Below are 27,216 nucleotides of genomic sequence, written 5' to 3'. Positions count from 1 at the left end.
AAAAGAATAAAAAAAGGGCCGGGTGGTGGTGGTGCATGCCTTTAATCTCAGCACTTGGGAGGCAGAGGCAGGCGGATTTCTGAGTTCGAGGCCAGCCTGGTCTACAGAGTGAGTTCCAGGACAGCCAAGGCTACACAGAGAAACCCTGTCTCGAAAAAAACCAAAACAAAAAAACAAAAACAAACAAACAAAAAAAGGTAAAATATAGTTAAAAAAAATCCAAATAAATATAGCCTTACTGCTTAGGGAGTGGACATCATTACTTTTTTTTTTTTTTTTTAAAGATTTAATTATTTATTTTATGTATGATTGCACAATTGCTCTCTTTAGACACATGAGAAGATCCCATTGTGGATGGTTATGACCCACCATGTGGTTGCTGGGAATTGAACTCAGGACCTCTGGAAGAGAAGTCAGAGAGCCATCTCTCCAGCCCCAATTAGGGTTACTTCTGTTGTGATGAGACAACATGGACCAAAAGCAAGTAGGGAAGAAAGGTGTTATTTGCCTTATATTTCCATGTCACCATTTATCATTAAGGGAAGTCAGGACAGGAACTCAAACATGGCAGAAACCAGGAGGCAAGAGCTGATGAAGAGGCCATGGAGAGAGTTGTGCTTACTGGCTTGCTAGGGGACCTAGCTTGCTTAGCCTGCTTTCTCAGAACCCAAGCTCACTAGTCCAGAGATGACACTTGTACCAATGGGCTGGGCCCTCCCGCATCATCACTAATTAAGAAAATGTTCCACATGCTTACTTGCCTGCAACCAGACTTATGGAAGCATTTTCTCCATAGAGATTCCCATCTCCTAAACAACTCTAGACTCTTTCTAGTTTACATAAAACTAGCTAGCACTCTGCTTTTTCTCCTTATTGCTCTTAAGTTACTGCACAGTGCTGCGATCCTTGTTAAACTTACAATGTGCAACTCCATTCAGTCTCAAGAGATGGAATATTCAACGTAGGGTTTATTTTGTTCAGTTAGCTTACATAGTGGGTTTTTTTTTTTTTAAGATTTATTTATGTATGTGACTACACTGTAACTGTCTTCAGACACACCCGAAAAGGGCATCAGATCCCATTACAGATGGTTGTGAGCCACCATTTGGTTGCTAGGAATTGAACCCAGGTCCTCTGGAAGAGCAGTCAATGCTCTTAACCACTGAGCCGTCTCTCCAGTCCAGCTAAAGTTTGCAGAAAATGAGTGCATCCATATAAGTGTCATCACAGCCAGAAGTAAAAAAGGCATTAGGAGCGTCCCAGAATTCCCCTTCATGCCTATGCCCTCCACCATGGTCCCTTCAGAAAACACCAGGGACACTTGATTTTGATTCTCCATGTAAATCTTAGGGACTTGATTTTTGGTTGCTCAGTTTTGGTCTTATAGAAACTTCAGCCAGGAACAATTGGGAAAAATAAAAAAAATCTGTTATTGCTTGTGTGCATGCACGGGGTATGTATGTATGTCAGAGGACAGCTTTCTAGACTCTGTTCTCTGCTGCCTTGTCATGGTTTCTGGAAATCAAATTCATCTCACCAGGCTTGCTCAGTGGGCACTTTTGCTTATTGAGCCATGTTGATGGCCCTTGTTGAAACATGGAGATATTTGAGATATGTGTGCCATTCTAAAAGAAACTTCTTTTCTGGGTTATGTAATTTTCAAGTATTTTTCTTCAGATGTTCTTATTGATACAGCAATGTAAAGGTGACATAAACATACTGTCAATATTGGGTTTAATGAAGTTGGTTGTGCTAATATATATCACTTAGTAGTGCAGTTTATTTCCCTATAATTAATTATTTTTCTTTAAACATTTTCTTGTGCAGGTTCTTGAATTAGTGTTGGAAAACTTTGTCTATCCATGGTATAGGTATGTTTTTGTTTTCCATAAAAGTCCCATCCCCCCTCTTAATATGGTTAATATCATTAAGCTAAGCATGTTAATGATGCCTTTTCAATGTAAGTCAGGATTTCTCAGTGATCATTTCAACCAAATCTTTTTTGTGGAGAAATACATTGTATATTATTGGATATTTAGCAGTGTCTTGAACTATTTCCCATTAGATTCTGGTAGTATACTTTCCAGTCTGACTACCAAGGGTGTTATTGATTTCAGTAACAAATCATTGGTGCACTGGGCAGAGTGAAGAAGCCTGTATCACCATGCAGAGGGAGGCAGGGGAAGGAGAATTGCGAGTTTGGGGCCATCCTGGCCTACACAAGGACATCCTCTCTCCAGCAAACAACATTTTCTAATACAACTTTCACAGGGTCTGAGGAAATAACTTAATTCATAAAGGTCTTGTCAGGAGAGGCTGACCTCTGATCTCTGTGTGCATGTGTGAACACATTAACAGGTACACACATACAGACTGAAAGATCATTTCAGTAGATTCTCTGAAAAAAAATATTTTTTTTCTCCTTCAAGTAACTTTGTTTTAAGTGCACAAGGGAACATGGGTGTTGTTTCTTTTCTTTTCTTTTCTTTTCTTTTTTTTTTTTTTTTTTTTTTTTTTTTTTTTTTTTTTTTGATACAGGGTTTCTCTGTGTACCCCTGGCTGTCCTGGATCTCACTCTGTAGACCAGCCTGGCCTCGAACTCAAAAATCCGCCTGCCTCTGCCTCCCAAATGCTGGGATCAAAAGTGTGCGCCACCACTGCCCAGCTGGGTGTTATTTCTTGACTGACATAGAAAACACTCTAGTTCTGTAAAAGGAAAAAAGAGATTCTAATTTAGAATCAGGCATCCAAATTATGTCATTTGATAAATGCATGTTTCTTTAAACATTGTGTGTTTCTTAAGTTTGAACATGTATATCCAATGTCTAATGATGTGCCCCACTTTTATACTGACTCAGTTTTCTTTTTTATTTTCTGATTTTTAAAAAACATCCTACTGTTTGAGTTCATCCACAGTGTGTTAAGACTAATTTAATACAACAGTTTATATGCTATATTTTTCTGAAAGTGTATGTAATTTTTTTTCACTTTTACCTATTCGTACATGTGTCAGACACATAGTGTATATAGAGGTCAGAGGACAGCTTGCCGGAGTCGGCTCTTTCTTCCTGCCTTTCTTCCCTGTTTAGGCTACAGGGGCTTGTGCCCTCCCTTGCTTATTAAGAGGCCTCACCAGTGCTGTGTCTTTTTTTTGTTTTTGTTTTTTAACATTTGATTATGTTTTAAATGTGGAATATTTGTACTTTACACAAAACCGATGATGAAATTTTTTTGTAAAATAAACCTTTTTCTAAAAAAGACACCTCCTTTCATCGCCAAATTGAGACTTTTTGGACATAAAGTCTGGTTGTCTTTCTAAAGTACATGTTTTCTTTTTAGTAGCTACGGATGCTTTGATAGTCCTGCCCCTGAGTTGGCATTGGGGGCGTGGTGGACATGTTTATTTTTCCTTACTCTGCTTAGAGATGTAATAGCTCCCTCTTCAACTCAGGAAGTAACCCTTATTCACACTGGTCTTTCTTGATCTCAGGGCGTAACCCTTGTTCACACTGGTCTTTCTTGATTTTGATGAAGAAGATGCTGTACTTCCTGTAGGGACATTAAGATTTCAGGAAAATTAGCTGGGTGTAGTGGTACACATCTTTAATTCTAGCAGTTAGAAGGTAGAGGCAGGTAGATCTCTGAGTTCAAGGATAGCCTGGTCTACAGAGTGAGTTGCAGGACAGCCAGAGTTACACAGAGAAACTCTGTTTTGAGCCATAAACAAATAAAACATTTGCAGGCTGGGTATATAGCTCAGTGGCAGAGTCTTTGCCAAAAAAAAAAAAAAAAAAAAAAAAAAAAAAAAAAAAAAAAGAAAAGAAAAGAAAATAGCATAAACACACTTTTTAAAAAAGGAATCTTCTTTTCTTGGTATCAGAAAGGTAAAGGTGTGTTTTTCAGAACGTCTAAATATTTTCTTCTTTTCTTAATTGAAGGGATGTGACAGATGACGAGTCCTTTGTTGATGAACTGAGGACCACCTTACGGTTTTTTGCATCTGTCTTAGTGCGAAGAATTCACAAGGTACATATGTTTACCATGAGAAATTTGGAGTTTTATTATTATGGCAATCTTGCATTTTCTCCTATAGTAGATGTATTTATTTTTTATTTTTTCAGATTAAATGTTGATCAATCATTGTTGGTCCCATTGAGCAGTTGGCTTCCTTTAATACTTGTTTTTTTTTTAATTTGTGTAATTTGAAAGTGAAAAGACAATAATATATACATATAGAAAATAATGTCATGTTTCATTTAAATATATGAAAATTATAGTGATTATGATTTGTCTTATAAAATCCTTAGGAGTGGTATTTTACCTATTGAGGTTTCACATATGTATGGTTCATTGGCTATACATATATTTCTATACTGCTTTGTCAATTCAATAGAACTAAGCATATAAAGAATGAATTAGGGGGCTGGAGAGACAGCTCAGCGGTTAAGAGCACTGACTGCTCTTCCAGAGGTCCTGAGTTCAATTCCCAGCAACCACATGGTGGCTCACAATCATCTGTAATGAAATTGGATGCCCTCTTCTGGAGTGTCTGAAGACAGCTACAGTGTACTCATATATAAAATAAATAAATCTTTAAAAATTTTTTAAAAATTAAAAAAAGAATGAATTAGAATGTAAATATGTCATTAATAAACAAAATAAATGAAAGATTAACCATGTTAAATGTTTTATGTCCAGTTGATTCATTGAGTTCACAAAAGAAAAATATAAAATAGCCGGTGACCAATTGAAAATGGGTTGTTGCACATCAAATATAAGTGAGGTGCTGTACTAGTCTGTAGCCTGTTAAATTGGAAAGCTAAAATAGAATTAATATCCATGCATTCTGATTTTGAGGGAACAGGCAAATTTAAAATTGGCATGTCTTCCAGTTGACATGCCAACATGGGTGGAAGAAGGGTTCACAAGGCCCCACCCCAGCCACAGAGCTAGTCAGTGGCTGCCGGGAGGCGGAGAGCAGTCTCCTTCCTCTTCCTCCTCGTCCTCCTTCTTTACTTTTCTTTTTGTTTTTATCAGTCCAGACCACCAATCCCAAGGGGTCAGTTGTAAATACATACAAATAAGAGGTAACACTAATTGGACTCCACGAGCACCCCCCCCCCACACACACACACAGGAGGGAGGAGGAACGGGCAGGAGAGAGAACAGATGATTGATGATCATTTAAATAACAGCTTTAAATAAATTATTCTTCAAATAATTGAATTAGCAGTATTAGTAGAACTAAAGTTTTAGGCTTTTAACTAGCCTAGAGGTTCTACAACAGTAGCACCTTGTACGTACAGTATAATATTTACATATATGAGCACAACCGTATGTTCTCTTTTCTTTTGTCTTCTTACCTTGTTTTGAATGGTCTTACTATATAGCCCAGGCTGGTCTCAAACTTGCAGTCCTCCTGCCTCAGGCTCTACAGGGCTGAGATTATATGTTTGTATTAACTAATCATTGTACTCTATTTTTGATAGCAATTTTATTGATGTATGTATGTATTGATGTATATTTTGTCTATTTAAAATATAGAATTCATTGGCCTTTCATAGTATTTTCAGAGTTCTGTATACATTCCTTATACAATCAATTTCTGAATATTTGTATTATCTGAAAAGAGACCTTGTTCCTGTTTGCCGTAATCCCCCATCTGCTCACATCGCCAACACTTATTCTGTTCCCTGTCTCTACGTCTCTGGATATTTGGTGTAAATGGAATCATTTAATACGTGGCCTTTTGTGGCATTTCATTCTCTTAGCATAATATTTTTTAGATACATTTATATAGCTATATTGTAGCATATATCTACACTTCAGTTTTTGATGGGTGAATATACCATAATTCATTATTTTTCAGTTGATGTACACTGGTTTATTTTCAACTAAAGTCTCATGAAGATTTATATTTTGATAGTTATATTTTCATTAATCTTGAGTCTGTGTTTAAGAGCATAATTAATTGCTTTGTGAGATAGAGCTCTCTGTTTCATCCTTCCCAGAGCTAGATGCCAGAATGTTTTCCAAAGTGGTGGCAGTGTTTGCATTGCCACGCCTGTGTGTGTGTGAACATGCTTGCCCCTTTCACTTCCTTGTCAGAGTTAGTTACCCTCACTCTCTTTTGTTATTCATACTCTTCTTTGAGGTAGGCTCTCCCTGATTGTTCCAAGTTAACTTTAGCCTTAGATGTAGATCTTAGCCTCTACTTCCTGGGATGACTGGCATGTGCTGTCATACCCTCTCTATCACTGTTTCTGCTTACTTAGCTTTGGGTGAGTGAATGGTGCTTTGTAACTGGGCTGTAGGTCCCTGATGCCAGGGATGCTGAGCATCCTTCCGTTTGCTTATTGGCTGTGGTATATCTTCTTTAAAGAAATGTCCATTCAAATGTTTTTGCCTCGCAGTATTTATTTTATTTTACGTAGACCCTTTGTCTTAGTTAGGGGTTACTGCTGTGAACAAACGCCATGACCAAGGCAAGTCTTATAAAGGACAGCATTTAATTGGAGCTGGCTTACAGGTTCAGAGGTTCAGTCCAGTATCATCAAGGAGGGAGTTGGAAGCATTCAGGCAGGCATGGTGCAGGAAGAGGTGAGAGTTCTACATCTTCATCTGGAGGCTGCTAGCAGCATACTGACTCCCAGGAAGCTAGGACAAGGGTATTAAAGCCCACACCCATAAGGCCGCATCTATTCCAACAAGGCTACACCTTCCAACAGTGCCAGTCTCTGGGCCAAGCATATACAAACCATCACATACTTTAAAATTATGTGTATTTTGTGATATAAATGATGTTAGGGTATGTCAGTATAGTGTGAAATAACAAGATAGTTAACATGTCCACCATCTCAGATACTTATCTTTCTTGTGTGTGTGAGGTGAGAGCTGTTTTGACGTGTATAATCTCTGTTATTTTATATTCTTACCAATTATATTGATTCTAGTCCTTTTTAGCTTCATTCTTGTATTGTAAATACAGTGTTGTTGCTATTCCAATTTAGTAAGTATTTTTTAAATCTTATTTTTATTCATTTTTCTAGGTGGATATTCCATCTATTATAACCAAGAAACTATTAAAAGCAGCAATGAAACATATAGAAGTGATTGTTAAAGCAAGACAGAAAGGTAATACAGTTTTCTATGGTAGTTGAAGTGATTTTGTTTGTACATTAAAAAATATATATGTGTGTGTGTGTGTGTGTGTGTGTGTGTGTGTGTGTGTGTGTGTGAGTACTGATACACTTACTAATGCTATTCACAGGATCTTTGAGAACAGCTTAAAAAAGAAAACAACCCAGTTTTTCTTTGAGAATGGTCTGCTCTTGTCGCTCAGGTCCCTTTCCTGGTTCTATGACTTCTGCAGTTTCAGACTGTTCTAGGTCATCCTATGTACCAGTACCGTGTATCATGTTTGTTTTCCATACCACAGCTCTACTAATTCCCTGCGTCCCCCTTTAAAGTCACTGTCAGCCTTTTGCTGAAGTGATTTACAGCAAGCATGTGTTCATTAAATGTTTTCTCATTGAATGGGGAAATGTTGACTGAAGACTTTTCTTGCTCTGAAGTCAGGCCAAGAACATTCCCTTTAACAGCTCTGTTCTTTGTACTTGCTTCTGAGTGAGACAGGTTCTCTGTGTTTGGTGTTCTTCGTCAGTTCTCTCTGAAGTGAACTATGAAGAACACTGTTCTGCACAGGTGACTGCATAGAAACAGATGCTGTGCTTGTATTTCTTGGTATTACCGTTTGCATTTCACTCCTGAAAACTTGTTGTAAGGGAAAGCTCTGAGTGTTCTGCCATGGAGAAACAGCTTGAAGTGTGCCCTTATTTGAGCACAAAGCCATTTTTCCATTCCTCACAATCTCAGTCAATTTAGCTAGTGCCTATTTTGTGAAATTGTCCTGTAAGTGATTTGATTAATATATACATAAAACTACTGGATTAGCATTTAAAATTATTCTGTGTTCTTTTGCATCAGGTAAGAATTATACCCCTGGGAGCTGGGTGTGGTAGTGCACACTTTAAATTTTAGCACACAGAAGGTTGAAGCAGGGGGAATCTCTGAGTTTGAGACTAGTCTGGTCTACATAGGCAACCAAGACTACATAGTGAGATATTGTCTCAAAACAACAGCAATAAAAATAATTTTACCTTTCAGCTGGAGAAGTGTCACAGTAATTAAGAGCTCTACTGCTCTTGTAGAGAACACAAGTTAAGTTCTCATTAACCATGTCAGGTGGCTTACCACCTGCAGTCTAGTGCCAGGGGCTCCAAGGTCCTATTCTGGACTTTGGAGGCATCCGTACTTATGTGCACATAACCCCACACAAACACATACATAAGTGTGTTATAAAAAGAATTTTACCAAGAGAGATGGCTTGGAGGTTAAGAACACTGGCTGCTCTTCTGAGGAATTAGGTTCAATTCCAGGCACCCGCAGAATAGCTCATGGTCATCTTTAACCTCAATCCCAGGGTATCCAGTGCCTGCTTCTGGCCTCTGTGGGCACCAGCCACATAAGTAAAAATTACTTTACCTTTAAAGCATTCTTAAGATGAATGAGCTTAAAAGATTTTGCATCTGTATAACTTAATACTTAATTTCTTTATTTGGTTGGTTTAATTTGAGACAGGGTCTTCTGTAGCTCATGCTGGGTTTGAACTTGCTATGTAACCAATGCTGTTCACTTCTGATTCTCTTGCCTTTACCTCCCATGCATTACAAATACAAGTATGCATCACCACGCCCGACTAAAAAGTACAATAACATCCCTGTCTTTTCATTGGCAAAAATTGTACAAGAGGTGGCATCTTTGTAGTAGTTTCATAAAGAGTACTTTACTGTCAGAGGAAACATAGGACAAAGTGTTGGTGGGCTTGACTTTTCCTTAGTGTCAGTCAGAATCACATCTATTTCAGGCTGGTTTCTTTTTTTGTTGTTGTTGTTTTAAATAGGTCAACTTTTTACTTGACTAGACATTTCTTATCTCCCACAACATTCAGTAGCTTTCTAATATCACGTCAAATATATTCTATTTAAATATTTTGATTATTTGTAGACAGTCTTCCAGCAACACACTTAGTTTCTTCCCTTCATCAAAAGTCTGTAATAAGTTATTCTTTCAACTTAAGATTTTACCCTACCATGACAAAGTTTAACATATGAAAACGAACGCCTCTCCTTATTTTTCTGAATAATACATTTCAGAAAGCCACATAACTTCAATATTATAGTGATAATTGCACAACAAGAAAGCTAGATTTGTCTCTTTCTGTCTGTCTTAGACTCCCCTCACATCCTAACTAACCTACGGGGTTACTGACAGACTGGTTTATAATCAATATGTAGACTCCCCTTACACATCCTAACTATCCTGCGGGGTTACTGACAGACTGGTTTATAAGCAGTAAATAGCCAAGGCTCATCCTTTTAATGGTTAGTTTTGGTTACTCAGTTACCTTTCTTGTATACTGTGAGCTGGCTAAGAATGTGACACCTAGCTGGAGAAGCCACTCTTCCATACTCTTAGTGGTTGTCTGGATGATATTGATAAAAAAGTAGGAGGGAAGCCGGGCAGTGGTGGTGCACGCCTTTAATCCCAGCACTTGGGAGGCAGAGGCAGGCAGATTTCTGAGTTCGAGGCCAGCCTGGTCTACAGAGTGAGTTCCAGGACAGCCAGGGCTACACAGAGAAACCCTGTCTTAAAAAACCAAAAATCAGAAAAAACAAAAAAACAACCCAACGAGCCAAACAAACAAACAAACCCAAACCACCACCACCACCCCCACCACCAAACAGCACTAGGAAGGAATAACTCTTGTGTCTACTAGGACACATTTTCTATAGTTCCCCTTGCCCCACTTAAGTCATTTGTTAGTTTATTATGTAGAAGTCATGAGTTTAAATTCTTATTTGCTCAGGGAAAGAGAGTCAGAAAATGAATTTATTCCAAAAAAAAAAAAAAGTGTCTTAGTAATGTTCTATTGCTGTGAAGAGGCACTAGGATCACAACGACTCTTACAGAGGAAAACATTTCACTGGGATTGGCTTCAGAGGGTTAGTCTGTTACCACCATGGTGGGAAGCATGTGCTGGAGACGGAGCTGAGAGTTCTGCATTGGCAGGGAGCAGGAAGAGAAAGAGACACTGGGCCTGGCTTAATTTCTGAAACCTTAAAACCCCTCCCACTGACACTTCTCACAAGGCACACTACTCTAAGAAGGCCACACCTCCTAATTTCTGTCAAGTATTACCATTCCCTAATGAACAAACATTCAAGTTTATGAGCCTATGGGGTCATCCCTACTCAAACCACTGCCGTAGGTAAGTTAATGGAAGAGGAGAGATTCTTCCGTGATGTCTTATTTCTGAAAAAGTTTCCATTTCTATTCAGAAAGCAGGGCCTAGGAGAGGCATGAGGTTACATGTTCTGCATGCTAATGTAAACACAGTAATTTAATATATCACAACTCATCCCATTGTTTTTGTTGTTATTTACAGTAAAAAACACGGAGTATTTACAGCAAGCTGCTTTAGAAGAGTATGGTCCAGAGCTTCACGTGGCTTTGAGAAGTCGAAGAGATGAATTACAGTATTTAAGGAAACTCACTGAGTTACTTTTTCCTTATATCTTGCCTCCCAAAGCAACAGACTGCAGGTATGAATGCACTAGAAAATATCGTAGTCGTATTTGTATGTATGTATGTATATATATATATATATATACATATATATATATATATATATACACATATATATATATATATAGTGAATGTGTACCTATAGCATATGCATATAGCATGTATATTGCTGTTTTATTGTAATAAGGCTTCACTAAAACTTGGTACAAATTTATGGTATGAGTAGTTTTTCACTTGAGAATAAATTGGTCAGATGTTAAGATGACAATTTAGATGCTATGTATTTGTTATTTGGCCGTAGAATTTGTTATTAAAAACTGATTTTAGAAATCAAAGTTAGGGGGCTAGAGAGATGGCTCAGTGGTTAAGAGCACTGTCTGCTCTTCTGAAGGTCCTGAGTTCAATTCCCAGCAACCACATGGTGGCTCACAACCATCCGTAATGAGTTCTGACACCCTCTTCTGGTGTGTCTGAAGACAGCTACAATGTACTTACATATAACAATAAATAAAAATCTTTGAAAACAAATCAAAGTTAAATGAGTACACTTAATTTTATTTGAAATCCTTCTGCTTTATTTTCTTGATGTTCCTTTTTAAAGTTGTACATATTGATTCTTATAGAGAGAAACACTTTGAGCATACTCTGTAGACAAGTTTGTTTGTTTGTTTTTATTTTTATTTATTTTTATTTATTTATTTTATTTTTTTTAGAAAATTTAAATTTTTTAATAAATGTGCTTTGTTCACAAAATGTGAAAAAATACATCAAACACAAACGTACATTTTCAGGTACTCTACCTCCAGCCACTTTGCAACCATGGTAAAACCATATGATCTGTTCACAATCCCTATGAGCCCAACCAACCACATGATTATCATCTGGCTTTTTTTTTTCCCCTTCCTTCCTTTTTCTTTCTTTTTGGTTTTCTGAGACAAGGTTTCTTTGTGTAGCCTTGGCTGTCCCAGAACTTGCTTTGAAGACCAGGCTGCCCTCGAAGTCATAGCTCTGCCTCCTAAGGGCTGGGATTAAAGGCTTAAACCCCCATCACTTGGCCCAATTATCATGCTTTTGAAATACCAAGTTATTTTGGAGAAATTGTGTGAATGTGACAGGAAATCCTTTAAAGTTTGTTTGTTTTTAAAGATTTACTTATTATTATATATAAGTACATTGTAGTTGTCTTCAGACACACCAGAAGAGGGCGTCAGATCTCATTACGGATGGTTGTGAGCCACCATGTGGTTGCTGGGATTTGAACTCAGGACCTTCAGAAGAGCAGTCAGTGCTTTTACCTGCTGAGCCATCTTGCCAGCCCACAAGTTTGGGTTTTAAGCTGCTTAGCTGGAAAGAATAATTAGGGGTCCTTCCCTCCATTCCCTCTTCTTCTAGAGTAGTATACGTGGATTTTGCCCATAAGTTACCTCATTACCCGTACCCTGATAGTTCTTAGAGGGAACCATTGTGTCTCATTCTCTTCCCTCTCTCCCCTATCTGCTCTCCCTTTGTTCCTTTCCGTTCATTAAGACAGGGCCTGGCTCCGTAGTGCTCCCGACCTGCTTTGTCTCCCATGTTCGGATTGTAGGTCTGTGCTGCCATGCTCAGCTCAGTGATGTACTTGCAAATATTTAATCATTAGACGATACAGAAATGCATGTTGGTAGAGGTATTTTAGTGTTTTCATCAAGCTGCCTAGCTGGCTATGCCCCTGTTACCTCATCTGTGTAGGTGCCTGAGCAGAGTGCAAATTTAAAACTCCATCCTGGGTAACATACTGAGCTCCTCCATCATAAGGAAATCTTTAGTCTAGCTTGTATTATTAATTAAATTATTCTTAGTCTTAGGGAACATGCTGTTGAGTATATTGTACGTGCCACTCAGTCTCTCAACTACATCTCCAGCTTGTAAATGTGAATTTATAAATCTATCAAAGATTCTAGAAGCAACAATGTTCTTTTTTTTTTTTTTTTTTTTTTTTTTTGTTGGATTTTTGAGACAGGGTTTCTCTGTGTAGCCCTGGCTGTCCTGGAACTCACTCTGTAGACCAGGCTGGCCTTGAACTCAGAAATCCGCCTGCCTCTGCCTCCTAAGTGCTGGGATTAAAGACATGTGCCACCACTGCCCTGCGTCAGTAGTCTTTAGTTAGTTCAGAAGGACTTGAAAATGAGGAACTGTGTAAGTCACTAAATACAGAATTATTACTTCTATTTCCAGATCCCTGACATTACTTATAAGAGAGATTCTATCTGGTTCTGTGTTTCTTCCTTCTTTGGACTTCTTAGCTGATCCAGTAAGATGAAATTTTTTCTTTGATTTTTTTTGTATAAAATACACTTTTTTTTTTTTTTTTTTTTTTTTATAAAATACCATTTTGTGTGTGTAGTACACTGTTTTGAAACATGTACCAATTTGAGTGACCATCAACACCACCTTCCTAAGTGTTAGTCTTAGCAAAATGAAAACCCTATAAATTCTACACCCATAAACAGTAATTCCTTGGTAGATGTATAACATGTTTTAGTAGTCCTTTCCTTGCCAAGTCTCAGTAATAATCCATTCTATGTGTATGTCACATTTTGCTTGTTTATTTGCCCTTTGATGGACATTTTAACAGTTCTGACTTTGGTTTACCAGCCATGGCCTTTGATTGCAGTTCTTTAAGAGTCCCTTTGTAATACACATACACAAATATTTAGCCAGTCACTGTGCTGTTTATTTTTCTATCAAACTTGATAATGTGAAAGTTCTTGGCAGAACATGCGTGGGGTTAGTCTGACCTGAGTTTCTTACTTCCCATTAGGATACTGTCAATCATTTGCTTATCATCTTCATAGACGACAGCCCTGTGAGTATTGAGCACACTGCAACACATGGAACTGCCTTACGTTTGGACTGTATGTACCAGCTCTAGTGTGCATTTTACTGAATTGATCATTCTGTTTCTTCCAAGCCTGAGAAAGCGACTGAACCAGCTTCCCCTTTGGTTCCATTCCTGCAGAAATTTGCAGAACCTAGAAATAAGAAACCATCTGTGAGTATTTTCAGCATTCATGCTTTTGAGATAACAGTTTTAAAATACATTTATGTCTTTAGCTTCTCCCTCCTTTCGTATTGTGACAAGGTGCTGAAGTTAGAATTGAAGCAAATCAGAGAACAACAAGACCTTTTGTTTCGCTTTATGAACTTCCTGAAACAAGAAGGGGCTGTGCATGTCCTGCAGTTCTGTCTGACTGTCGGTGAGGCTTCCTCCACATTTCACCCATGACTTCTTCCCGCTTTAGTTAGTGTTGTGCTGTTTAGAGCAGGTCTGATGTCCAGCCTACATTCCATCTACTAGGTATTTCAGGTGACTGAGTTTTTCCAGCCGTCTGTTCCTTTCTAGGTGGGGCATGACCTTATCATTGCCTGCAGTCAGATCTTAGTAGCAGAAAAGAATCTGTAAAAATCCAACGTGGTGATGCTGTGTGCAAGATCTCACAGTCCACATCAGCACTGCTTTGTCAGCACTCTGTTAGGAATGCCAAGCTGTAATAGCACGGCTCATTGGAGTTGTGAGACACTTTACGAGCTATATTTTCTTTTCTTTTCTTTTCTTTTTTAAAGATTTCTTTATTATATGTAAGTACACTGTTGCTGTCTTCAGACACCCCAGAAGAGGGCGTCAGATCTCATTACTGATGGTTTTGAGCCACCATGTGGTTGCTGGGATTTGAACTCAGGACCTTCAGAAGAGCAGTCAGTGCTCTTACCCGCCACACCATCTCACCAGCCCTATATTTTCATTATTACTTAGTGAGCTATCAGATTTTAAAATCTTGACATATCTTTGGTAAAAGAAACTAATATGTTCTTTATAGAAAATTTTACAATCATGCTTACTATTCTTTTAGCAAATTTGTATTGCTAACCATGTTTATATATTTTAATTAACATAAAAATCTTGTTGAATTTGTTTTTTATCTGAGTATTCTATGCTCAAGTCCTTTTCTAAAGGTTTAAAATAATTAATTTGATTGTATTTTCTGCTTTTAGTCAGAATAAGAATATGAAGTTTTCAGGAAAGCATTTATATTAACTTTTTTCTTAATCTTCTTCTGATTTCTTAGAGGAATTTAATGATAGAATTTTGCGACCAGAGTTATCAAATGATGAAATGCTATCTCTACATGAGGAATTGCAGAAGATTTATAAAACATACTGCTTGGATGAAAGTATTGACAAAATTCGGTTTGATCCCTTCATTGTAGAAGAGATTCAAAGAAGTAAGTCAAAGTTGACAGTGCATGGATTGTTCCCATCTGCTGAGCTTTCTTCATGTTTTTTTTTCTACTTTTAAAAAAGATTAATTTATACAGTTATTTACTTGAGGAAGGAGCCTCTCACTATGTATCCCTGGGTAGCCTGGGATTCACTTTATAGATCAGGTTAGTCTCAAACTCAGAGATTCCTCTGGGATTTAAGGGTTTGCAGCTCCTAAGACGAACAACAATATGAACTAACTAGTACCCTCAGAGCTCCCAGGGACTCAACCACCAACCAAGGAGTACACATGGTGGAACTGATTGTACTGGCAGCATGTGTATAGTAGAGGATTGCAAATTCGATCATCAGTGGGAGGGAGGTCCTTGGTCCTATGAAGGTTCTGTGCCCCAGTGTAGGGGAATGCCAGGGCCAATAAGTGGGAGAGGGTGGGGTGGCAAGCAGGGGGAGCGGGGAGGCAACAGGGGCTTGTTCTTGTTGTTTTTGTTTTTTTGTTTGTTTGTTCCTGGGAGGGAAAACTGGGAAAAGAAAAGTCATATGACATGTAAATAAAGAAAATATCTAGTTAAAAATAAATAAATAAATAAAAGCACGAGTCATCGTGTGTGTGTGTGTGTGTGTGTGTGAGTGTGTGTGTTCAAGTGTGTGTGTATGTGAGTATGTGTGTGTCTCTGTGTGAGTGTGTGTGAATGTGTGTGTTCAAGTGTGTGTGTCTGTGTGAGTATATATGTGTGAGTGTGCATGAGTGTGTGTCTCTGTGTGTGAGTGTGTGAGAGTGTGAGTGTGTGTGTCTGTGTATGTGTGTGAATGTGTACATGCGCACAGGTGCCCTTGTAGGGCAGAGGCTTCCAAGCCCTCTAGTACTGATGATTGTGAGCTGCCAACATGTGTTTTGGTAACTGAACTCCAGTCCTTTGCAAGAGCAGTTATGCACCCTTGAGTGCTTCACGTATTTTTTTTAGTCATTCCAGCAGCTGTTTAAGATGCTTTTTAAAAAATACTTAGATACCTAGAGATCTTTTATTGGCTTTCTTAGTTTAAAGACTTTTTTTTTTTTTTTTTTTTTACATATTTTACTGACAAGTTTAAAGCTTTGAGGAAGAGAAGTGTTCACTATAAACACAACTGAGGCAGGCATGAAGGTGGATGTCTGTAATCTTAGCACTTGGAGGTCGAGTCAGGAAGACCATGGGTTGGGACAGCCTATCCTACAAGGAAATTCCAGTTGAGTCAGGCTGCTTAGTGGGACTCTGACACTCAAAAGTCCATAACATAAAACAACTCACGTAACTAATGTTTCTCAGAGCTGGAGGTAAATTATTCTCATTCCCCATTCTAGTAAGATTTCTTGTGTAGGAGTTCCTATTAAACATAGTTCATGTGTTCGTTTCACATTGTGAAATTTAATGAATATGTTACACTTCTGTCATTCAGAAATAATTTGTACAATTGGATTTTTTAAATAGTTGCTGAAGGCCCATACATAGATGTCGTGAAGCTGCAGACTATGAGGTGTCTCTTTGAAGCCTATGAGCATGTTCTTTCCCTGCTGGAGAATGTGTTCACCCCCATGTTCTGCCACAGTGATGAGGTAAGCCAGGCTTTCCACAGGGGACCTGATACAGTTCATAGTGCCTCTCATAGCGTTGGCTCGGTGACTGAAGTAGCAAAATAAATTTTAAAAGGAGCAAGATTAAGTAAGATAAAGTAGTATACTTCAATGTCCAGTACTGGTTTTGTTAATCCTAGTTTGTTTTGTTGTTTTGAAGTATTTTAGGCAACTTTTAAGAGGTGCAGAATCGCCCACACGTAATTCCAAATTCAACAGGTAGGCATATTTACCTCTGGGTGTGGACTGGTTTTAACTTGCTGTTGCTGACTATTTTCTGATAGCATTATGGTTTTTATCCCTGTTTGCCTGAGTGAAATCCACCTGCTAGATGAATGTTATGTCAAAGGCTCCAGCTTCAACGCTGGAAAGCTCTCTTTGCCTTTTTAAGGGCACCCGGTATCTTTTGCACACCTTTTCGTAGTTTTAAAATATAAAAAAGGCAGGTTGGACATACAGATGCTAATACAGCCGTTTAAAATATATTTTTCTCTGTATTTACGTACCTTTAATGTTAGCTGTCACACTTAAGAGGGCTCTTCTCTGATACCTGATCATTAGAAGAGTTTGCTAACATTCTCTAATTGGAAATTTAGAATAACCAGATAATTTGCTGTTAAATGGCTTAAAGTATTTAAAGTAGTTTTTATTTTTTGGTTTGTTTACATTTTGTTTTCTTGTACTTTAAAAGTAAATTTTTAGTGCATATAGCTAAGTGTGACCCACTTTATTGTGTATTCAAAGTACAACTCTTTAGGAATATATTTTTTAGCTTCGAGTATTCTTTAAAAAGTTGTGGTTTGTTTGTTTGTTTGGGATTGAGTCAAGGGCATCATGCATGCTAGGCAAACAATATTATATTACTACTGACGTCCTTAGCCCCCTGGACATTTTGTCATATGTATGAGACAACAGCTTACTGTGCAGCCTAGGCTAGCCTCAAACTATAACAGTGCTAGGATATGTTATAGGCATAGGCATGAGGCACCATGCCTGGAAAAACACTCATTTTCACCTCAAGCTAAAAATGTGCTAAGACTCATGAGTGAGTGCATCTAACATGGCCACTATTCTGTACTGAGAAATGTGAGCTTCGGTTGGTTAGTCTAGTCTCTCTCTATTTGCTGCTGTATCAAATGGTACAGCTAAGGAAAAGACAATGCTGAGTGGTTTCCCGACATACTGTTTTCAAAAACATTAGTAAGCTAGCTCACAGACACCCAGACAGCCACGTGCTGTGCTTTCCTCCCTGTTTCGTGTCATTCATAAGGATTTCTTCCATTGCAAAGGCGAATGCTAGCCAGTTGTATGACTTTGAAGCTTTTAAATTTGATTTTGTATTCTAAAGTGAAACATATTTAATATCTGGGCTTTCTCTCTCCTCCTCTCCTCATATAATCTCACATATCTGATATTGCAGAGGTAGCCTAAGTTTGGATGATTTCCGGTAAGTCTTGAGCATGTGATTTTTTTTTTTCTTCCCCAGCATAAATTGTCTGTTTTAATCTAGAGAGTTCACCTCAGGCAACCTAGGTGCAACTAAAAAGGAAAAATATGAAGCACAGTGATGCCCCTGCCTTTATATAAATTATTTAGGACACGTTTTTTAAGTGAATCTCTACTTTGGATTTAGAAACACTCCTTCCCCACAACACCCCCCACCCCCAAACCCCTTATTTCTCTGTAGCCCTGGCTGTCCTGGAACTTGTTCTCTAAACCAGGCTGGCCTTGAGTTCAGAGATCACTTGCCTCTCGAGTGCTGGGATTAAAGGTGCTGCCTTTAAAGAGCCACTGCCTGGCTCTTAGAAACATTTTTGAAGTAACGTATATACTTATGAAATAAAATGTTCTGATAATATTAAGATATTTTTATTATTTATCTACCAGTATATTTTAAGAGTTGTTAACTCCCTTTAAGGGATAAGGAGGATTACTAAATAATTTTTAAAATTATTTGTATTTAAAGAATTGTGGGTTTTACTTTTTATTTATTTATTTTGCCCCAGGTAAATATAATGGTATTTCTGGATCTAGGCATAATCACAAATGAGACTTGAAAAAAAGCTGTAGTTCAAAACCTATATTGTTTTATAGCCTCTAAATCCTAGAGACTGGGATGGCTTGTGTAGGGTCTAGAAATTTTAGTATTTTTATTTTCATCTGGAAATAATATGTTCATCAGAGCTTGTAATATCTGAAACTGTTACTTTTTAAAAAACTGCACACTTGCTTTTTAACTGTATGTGTGTTTAGATAAAAATAGTCTAGTTTGTTTCTAGTAAGTACTATTTACAACTTACTAATAGTTTTCTAGCTTTAAAATAAGTTTTATTTGTTCCAAAGACAACATATGAAATAATCTTGTTACAGTAAACATGGAACCTTTGAAATGTGATCCATGTTTTTTATATCTCCAGTTGTTGAATTGTTTCAGTAGATATATTTTTCATATAGGAATAATAGCTTCCATTGAGTTAAGTATTCTAAGCAATGGTCAGGTTTTACAGTAGTCTCTTGTTGGCTCTTGGGTGGTGGTAGGACTCAGATTTTAAATTAGATAAAAGTTACAGTTTGGATTACTGAAACAGAGTATTTGGCTCTAATGGATCAATTTTTGGCTGCTTTTGGTTCTTCTTCCTTCCTTCTTTTTAGCTCTTTCTGCTTTTGGAAGTTAACTTTTGAAAAAATTTGTAAAACTAGTGTTTAATGTTTATGGCAGAGCTGGTTGCTTCCCTGAGACTATGCCTGATTTTCTCTCCATCACTGCTAACACTTCTTCCTGGCATGCATCCACCCGTCTGTCTGACTATCTATCTACCCTCCCTCTCTCCTTCCTTCCTTCCTTCCTTCCTTCCTTCCTTCCTTCCTTCCTTCCTTTCTTTCTTTCTTCCTTTCTTTCTTTCTTTCTTTCTTTTTTTTTGTATAACTTTGAAGTTAAGTGTATTTGTTTTATACCTGACTCCCTATTGAATGTGAGATTATAAAACTGAATTTACTTTAGCATTTATCATAGAGGTGAATTTTTTTTCATTAAGTTTTATCTGAAAAATATAATGGGAAGATTATAGTTTTATAATTTTATGTTGTAGTATTATTTTAGTGATTCAGCGCTTCTAAGTCAGTGTTCTCAACCTGTAGACCATGACCCCTTTGACAAGCCTCTATTTCCAAAAAATATTTACATTATAATTCATAATGGTAGCAAAGTTACAGTTATGAAGTAGAAATGGAATAATTTAAGGTGTGCGGTGTCAGCACAACATAAGGTACTGTATCAAAGGGTCTCAGCATTAGGAAGGTTGAGAACCACTGCTCTAAATAGATGTACAATTTTAAAAAATTGTTTGACAGATTCATGCATGTGTTTATTTTGACAAAATTCTGTAGTAATGAAAACTATATACCACTAGGGGGCTGTCATCTCAAAAAATTCAGTTCATTTAAGGTTTTGAAGTTAGCATTAGCTAAATTTCAGCTGTTTGTCAGTAAAACTTTGACTCATGTATTTATACGGAGAATTACGTGTTCTGACAGTTTTGGCTCCTGGATGTTGAGACTTAATCAGTAACTGAAAACTCCAAACTCTGTTAATCTTCCTCCGATTTACCGTTTCAAAGCTAGTTAGCTTATTCTTTGATACTGTGTATAGTAGCAGATGCTGATAATTTCTGTGTACCTGATGCATATTCGTTTAATATTCAGAAGCACACAGAAAAGAGGGGAATCGTTTGGAATCAGCAGAATAGGCAGCAAAATCAAGGGTGTGTTCAAGAGCACCACAATGGAGGGGGCTGTGCTGCCCAGTCCCGGCGTGGCTGAAGGCGAAGACGACTTTGTAAGTGCAAACTCTCGTGAAAAAGTTCAGTGCAACCTATGCACAGCTTTCTCGTTAATGTGCACTAAGTGTGGGGTCTGCTAGCTTATCTTCCCTATCTTTTATTTTTTCCCTTCAGACTTCCTTTTTTATGTAAGTTCATTAGTTTTGTAGTTTCATTGTACTTACCCCATTAAAAACCTTTTCTTTAAACCCACCTTGTTGCTTCCTAAGGAAAATAAGCCCAGGTGTTTCTAGTAGTCAGGCATCTTACTATTGTGTGTGTGTGTGTGTGTGTGTGTATGTTTTGCATGGATGTAGGTGCATATGTGTACACATGTGTGGAAGCTGGAGGAGTAAGGGAGCTGCCATTCGTCAGGTGTGGTGCACCATTTTGTTTTGTTTTGTTTTCTGCCCCAAGAGTGTGCATACATGGTATGTTTCCACATGTCAGAGGACAACTTGGCAGGAGTCAGTTCTCTTCTGCCACCACATACGTCCTGGTGATCACCTGGCTTAGTAGCAAGCACCTTTACTAAGCCATCTTGCTGGCCTTATTCATTTATTTATTTATGTATTATGTACTTATTTGTTTATTTATTATGTATTTGAGACAAGGTCTCTCACTGGCCTGAAGCTCATCAAGTTCATTAGGCTGATATGCCATTGAAACCCAAGGCGTATCCCTATGAGCCTGCACTACTGTGCACAACTGTTTTTTTTAAAAACAAGATTTGTCAGCCTGGCATAGTGGTGCATACTTTTTATCCCATTATTTGGAAGACAAAGGCAGGGAAATCTCTGTTAGAGACTATCCTGGGCGTACGTAGTGAGTTCCAGGACAGACAGAGCTACATAGTGAAGCCCTGTCTCAAAACAAATACAAAAATTGATCAGTCAATCAATCAGGGTCTGCATTACTATGTAGCCCTGGCTGGCCTGGCATTCACTATGTAGAGCCAGGCTGCCTTTGCCTGGCTTCCCGAGTGCTGAGATTAAAAGCATAGGCAACCACACCTGGTTCACAGGTCTTTTAAACAGGTCCTGCGGATTTAACTCAGGTCCTTTTTTGTTTGCAAGGCCGGCACTTTGCAAGAGGCATCTTGCTAGCCCTTTACTGTCTTTTCACTGGGCTTTTGTTTTAGTTTTGATGTTATCTCTTTCTAGCCTTATGCTTCAGGGATGTTTGTATAGTTATTAGAAGCCTTAATTTTCCATAGCTTAGACTGTGGAACTTTAGTCTCTCAGGCCTCATCCTAGACCAGTTTGACAAGATGCCTCATTTACATGTATTTGTATTTCCGTCCTCATGCTTTTGTGCCTTTCTGTGTCTTTGCACACCCAGTCCTGCTTCATGGTCCTTTTCTTCCGTTCTCTACACAGAAAACTCTCTACACAATTACCTTTTAAAATTCACCTGATGTCCATAAACCTTTACTTGAGCTACTAATAGAACTGAGCATTTTCTTTCTTCGTGCCCTTAACAATATTATTGTTGTTATTATTTTGAATATATTATCTAATTAACACATGGCAATTTTACATATTTATAGTATAGAGTATAAGCAATATATATGTCTAAATGATCCATGTATGTAGGTGCGTGTGTGTGTGTATGTATGTCTGTATGTATGCATGCGTGTAGAGGCCAGAGCACAAATAAGGTGCCATTTATCAGGCATAGTGCACCTCTCTGATCAGGCTAATTTATATGTCTGACTCTTGGTGCTTATCTTTTTTCATGTTGAAAACATTCAAGATATTCTGTAAAGGTAATTTTTATTCACCTGATTTAATTTCATTGTCATCTCTGAGTCTTCCTGCCTCCATCTGCTAACCTAGGCCTAGTCCTGGAAACTTCTACCCTCTGTACAATCTAATCTAGGCCTAGAATGTGCTGAAACTCACCCTTTCTAGCTCTTTCTGAACTCTGGCTGGCTGGTCAATTCAGCTGTTCTGGCTCAAACTCCTCTCCAATCTGACTGATTCAAATTGGTTTCTCTCGGCTTCTGACTGAATTGCTCTGCTTGCCCTCAGACTAACTTTGGCAGTATGTTCTGATCTTCTGACTCCTTCTCATGTTCTGTCTTCACCTGTGTCTAGCTTGTTTTGTCTGCCACCTGGCTCTGTAAAACTGTCCCAGCAAAACGTCCCCCCTTTCTGCACTACTCTCTTTTAAGTAGCTTCCCTTTCCTTTCTGTTCTTGTGAGAGTTGGGCATATCCTTGTCTGTCAAATCTTTCTCTGATTCGTTACTTTGCCTGCCACTCAATTAGACATCACTTTCAAACATGGGTGCTTCCTTCTACAAACTAACTTCGTTGTTTGGGATTAAAGGTATATACTAAAGGTGTGTCTGTATACCAGCCAGAGTATCCCTGTTGCTACTCTGCTAGTAGCCTAGGTATGATGGTATCCACTTGTAATCTCGGCATCCTCCGGAAGCAGGAGGATGTTTAGTTCAAAGTCAGCTTAGGCCATGTAGCCTAGACACCCTGTCTCAAAAAAGACACATAAACAAATAAGATGAATATATTTTTCTAGTAATTGTCCTCTTTAACATGACTAATAAATGTCTAGGTGTACAGAGACTCAGAAAAATATAAAAGAACTATGCTTATAGATAATTCTTTTTAGCGGGAATTATTTTGTTTTTAGATATTAAATGAAATTATAGATGTTCGTGATTTTAGAAGCAAAGAGATAAGAAATCTAAATTCACCAGGCATGTGGCACATACCTTTAATCCCAGCACTTAGGAGGCAGAGGCTAATGCATCTATGCGAGTTCAAGATCATCCTGGTTACATGCAGTTCCAGGACAGCCAGGGTTGCTCCACATACAGAAAACCCATTTTAAAACAAACAGAAACCTAGTTCTGTAGAAGTAGATCTTTTTTCAAATTGTACCTTCTTTAATGTTATAGTGACTATATTTAGACTGCCTTTTCTGTTTAAAAAATTAGTTGAAGTAAATATTTTCATACGAATGTTTTCAGGAATGGAGTTACTTTTCAAAATTGTTTCATGGCTCATTGCAGAAATATGTTGTCAAACTTGAGAAAGGCTCTGCTGGTGACCGCAGGCATGTGCCGCGGATGCAGCTCATCTGTGTCACTACTTCAAGGGCGAGGTGTCATCTGTGAACTTTTACACTCTGACATGAAAGATGCCTATATTCATTTTTATTTATCATCATGTTTGAACTTTTTATATTTGCATCTTTTAAATACTTCCCACCATCTCCGAAATGCCTATTCTCTATTTTCTTTTATACTTTGACCCATAAGTGACATGAAACATGGAGTTGATGCTAGGAGCTTGTTCATTTTAACATTGTTTAAATTAATTAATTAATTAGCTAATTCATTAGTTTTACATCCAAACCACAGTTTTCTGTTCCTCTTCTCCTCCTAGTCCCTCCCCTCCCTTTTCTCCTCCCTCCCAGGTTTAACATTTTATCTTTACTTTTTCATTAGAAAATTTTATATGACCTAGTTTCCTATGTTAAAAACATCAAATTAATACACTGCTTGACAGTTCTATCTCACGGGCTGTAGCTTGGGATGTATGAGAAACACAAGTTCACCTTGATAACTTTTCCCAGATTGAAGAAGGAATTGTGGTGATGGAGGATGACTCTCCAGTAGAGGCTGTGAGCACACCTAACACCCCTCGAAACCTTGCTGCGTGGAAAATTAGCATTCCGTATGTAGACTTTTTTGAGGATCCCTCCTCTGAAAGGAAGGAGAAGAAGGAGAGAATCCCTGTGTTTTGTATTGATGTTGAAAGAAATGATAGACGAGCAGGTAAGAGTTCTGAGCCTTTATTATCATTATTATTATTATTAAATTTATTTATTCACTTTACAGCCCAATATCATCCCTTCCTCTCCTCCCATTACCTCCTCTTGTAAGAAACTCCCCTCTGGGTGTCAACCCTCCCCACCCCCCAGCTCTCCCACCCAGCTCACCTCTTACCCCACCTACTCCACGACCCCACACATCTAGTTCTGAGCCTTCTTAAGATGCCCACGGGCCTGTCTTTACTGAGTGTAAACTTGTTGCTTGTAACTATTGAATGTGATTACACCTAAGTGTCCGGAACAACCCCCCCACCCCCCACCCCCCCGAATGAAAGCTTGGTGTTTCCTAGGTTACCTGCTATCAGTTAGCTAATTTGTTGAAGCAACACTGTGTGGGTTCCTGATAGACACCTTATAGCCCAACAAGGAGTCTTATATAAGCTTCTTTTACTATTTTGTTTTTTAAGATTGATTTATTTATTTTTATCTTGTGTGTGAGAGTTTTGCCTGTATGTTTATATGTATGTGCCTGGCTTGTAACTGGAGTGACATGTGGTTGTAAACCACCTCGTGAGTTCTGGGAACCAGACCTGGGTCTTCTGCAAGAGCAGCCAGTGCTCACCCCACCGCGTTCTTTCTCGGGTATCATAATTATTATACTTAGTTATTATTATTAGTACCTTACCACTACATTGAATGTCACATCATCATATTTACCACATCAGTGTGCCTGTCCATGAGTGGATGGCGTGCGTGTTGAGGTCACTTGTGGACATTGGTTTTCCTTCTATCATGTGCTTCCCAGCTCTCAAGCTTAGGTCATTGGCTGTCCCGAGCCGTCTCTCCAGCCCTCGTATCACACCAATGTAAACAGCATTCCCTTTCCCGGTTCATTTCTTTGAGTTTTAACCAGTTTTTAAATTAACTTTTTTCATACAATATTATGATCATGTTTTCCTCTCCCACATCACCCCACCTTGCTGCCCCACCCCCATTTTGTCAGTGGCTGAGTAGAGTTGGATGAAGCATGATCAGACGCAAACTCTCCCAAATGCTTTCCTCTTTGTGGTCTGTCCCTTGGCTGTCTCAGGTGGTTGTAATCGAGAAGAGAGCAGCACTGACCGCACAGTAACCATCTCCGCTCGGCTTTGTTGAGCCGGTGTGGCATCCAGTGTAAAAGGGAACACAAAGTCTTGCACATTTTGGGACTGAGGGATAGAAACTTAAAGTAAAGCTCAGAAAAGGGAAGTGTCTGCGGGGCAAAAAAAGGGAACAACAGCGGTTTTTAGACTCCTTTAACTGAGTAGCAGTGAAACAGATCAGGAACGCAGAGCACAGAGTCAGGAGCAGAGTGGCTGGCTGGGGCGCTTCCTGCCGGGAGTGTGCAGCAGGCTCTTACTCTGTCCAGGTCAGAGGCAGTGCTGAGTCAGCACTTAGCCCAGTCATTGTCCTTACTGTAGTCTGATTTGTGCTTGGGGCCTCATTTGCATTGGCCATATACTTTTGTTACTGACTTTTTGGACACACATTTTTAATTTCTATGCAGTAATTAAAATATAAACATAGTATAAAAGTAGCGGTTGTCATGAGCATTACAGAGCCCTGCAGTCCTTATGTGCCCCTGTGCCCCTAGGAAGCCACAACTTCTGAAGGAGAAGTGTGTATATTCTTTTCATTATTTGCTGCACTGATTTTTTTTGGGTGGGGGCAGGGAAATTAAGTTTCCAGATCTTATGGGCTGGTGAAATGATTCAGGGTAAAAAGAAGGTCCTTGCTGCCAAGCCTGGCAGCCTGACTTGGAACTCTGGAATCCACCCGTGGAAAGAGAAAATTGACTTCCAGAGGCTGTCTTCTGCTTGGGAGGCAGGTGCAGAAACAGGTAGGTCTCTGAGTTTGAGGCCAGCTTGGTCTATAGAGCAAGTTCCAGAACAACCAGGTCTACACAGAGAAACCCTGTTCTCAGAAAACCAAAAAAAAAAAAGGTCTCTTATGACTTGCACATGTGTGCTATTGGCATGACATGCTTGTGTATACTGATCAACACACAAAAACAAAGAATTAATAATTTTTACAAATAGTAATTGTATACTTTTAAAAGTTCCTGCCAGCTTTATGATTCTGTTATTGAAAACTGTCTGTTTGTTTGACATTATAAAAAATGAAATTTGTCAATCTCTTTTAGAGAATTTACAATTAAAATATGGAATGAAATATGATAACATGATACAATGTAATACTCTCTATTTTAGTAGTATTAATGTTTTACTTTTTGTAGTGTATTATAAAATTGCTTGTTTTTAATTTATAGTTGGACATGAGCCTGAGCATTGGTCTGTCTATAGAAGATATCTTGAATTCTATGTACTTGAATCAAAACTAACAGAATTTCACGGTATGTTGCTTATTTATAAAAAACATTATAATTCAGTGATTGACCTTCTTAAAAAGCTCTTATTCCAGATTTTTTTTATTTTAAGTGTACCTATTGATGTTGACAGTTGTATATAGTTCTGTTGATAATAAGAATGTTGGTTTTTAGGCCGGGCAGTGGTGGCGCGTGCCTTTAATCCCAGCACTTGGGAGGCAGAGGCAGGCAGATTTCTGAGTTTGAAGCCAGCCTGGTCTACAGAGTGAGTTCCAGGACAGCCAGGGCTATACAGAGAAACCCCATCTCAAAAAACAAAACAAAACAAAACAAAAAACAAAAAAAAGAATGTTTTTTTTTTCCTTATACATATCTTAAGTTTTTACAGTGTGCATTGACTTTGTTTTTAATGTTAAGAGTTTCAAGGCAGCTGTTTGTACATCAGAAAAAGTGCTATCCAGTTTACTTTTTGTTTATGTTGATGTGGCAAAGATTTGGCATGTCTGTTGTGTTAAACATCCATGTTCCCGCTGTTCACCATGCAGATGTTTTATTTCTTACATTTAGATATAACAATGAAGTTTACAATTTGTTTCTTTAGTGGGTAGGTTAGTTGTAAAATAAGAGTACTCTTTTGTTTCAGCTTTTCTGATTCCTAACCCATTTGCTTTAGTTAACATTTCTAGCCACTTTGCAATTAAGTTGATGAGGTTTTTTT

The 27,216-nt window shown here is 38.3% G+C and overlaps 1 protein-coding gene across 2 annotated transcripts in view; it reads left to right on the top strand.

Moving 5' to 3' along the window:
• Window positions 1–27,216, top strand: part of Snx14 (sorting nexin 14) — a 62,503-nt gene that overhangs the window by 19,629 nt on the left and 15,658 nt on the right. Inside the window, exons 5-19 of one of the 2 annotated variants that reach the window (XM_031343324.1) lie at window positions 1,828–1,871; window positions 3,939–4,026; window positions 7,050–7,134; window positions 10,508–10,664; window positions 12,862–12,937; window positions 13,448–13,492; window positions 13,598–13,678; window positions 13,769–13,883; window positions 14,754–14,909; window positions 16,374–16,498; window positions 16,677–16,735; window positions 17,937–17,963; window positions 20,219–20,351; window positions 23,936–24,137; window positions 26,442–26,525. In XM_031343324.1, coding sequence (XP_031199184.1) covers window positions 1,828–1,871; window positions 3,939–4,026; window positions 7,050–7,134; window positions 10,508–10,664; window positions 12,862–12,937; window positions 13,448–13,492; window positions 13,598–13,678; window positions 13,769–13,883; window positions 14,754–14,909; window positions 16,374–16,498; window positions 16,677–16,735; window positions 17,937–17,963; window positions 20,219–20,351; window positions 23,936–24,137; window positions 26,442–26,525 — 1,477 coding nt within the window. The remainder of the gene's footprint in view (window positions 1–1,827; window positions 1,872–3,938; window positions 4,027–7,049; window positions 7,135–10,507; window positions 10,665–12,861; window positions 12,938–13,447; window positions 13,493–13,597; window positions 13,679–13,768; window positions 13,884–14,753; window positions 14,910–16,373; window positions 16,499–16,676; window positions 16,736–17,936; window positions 17,964–20,218; window positions 20,352–23,935; window positions 24,138–26,441; window positions 26,526–27,216) is intronic. The other variant, XM_031343325.1, reaches the window with a different exon arrangement.

The sequence above is a fragment of the Mastomys coucha genome, unplaced genomic scaffold (genome assembly GCF_008632895.1).
Source record: "Mastomys coucha isolate ucsf_1 unplaced genomic scaffold, UCSF_Mcou_1 pScaffold23, whole genome shotgun sequence".
NCBI lineage: Eukaryota > Metazoa > Chordata > Mammalia > Rodentia > Muridae > Mastomys > Mastomys coucha.
This window is presented reverse-complemented; position numbering and strand designations above follow the sequence as displayed.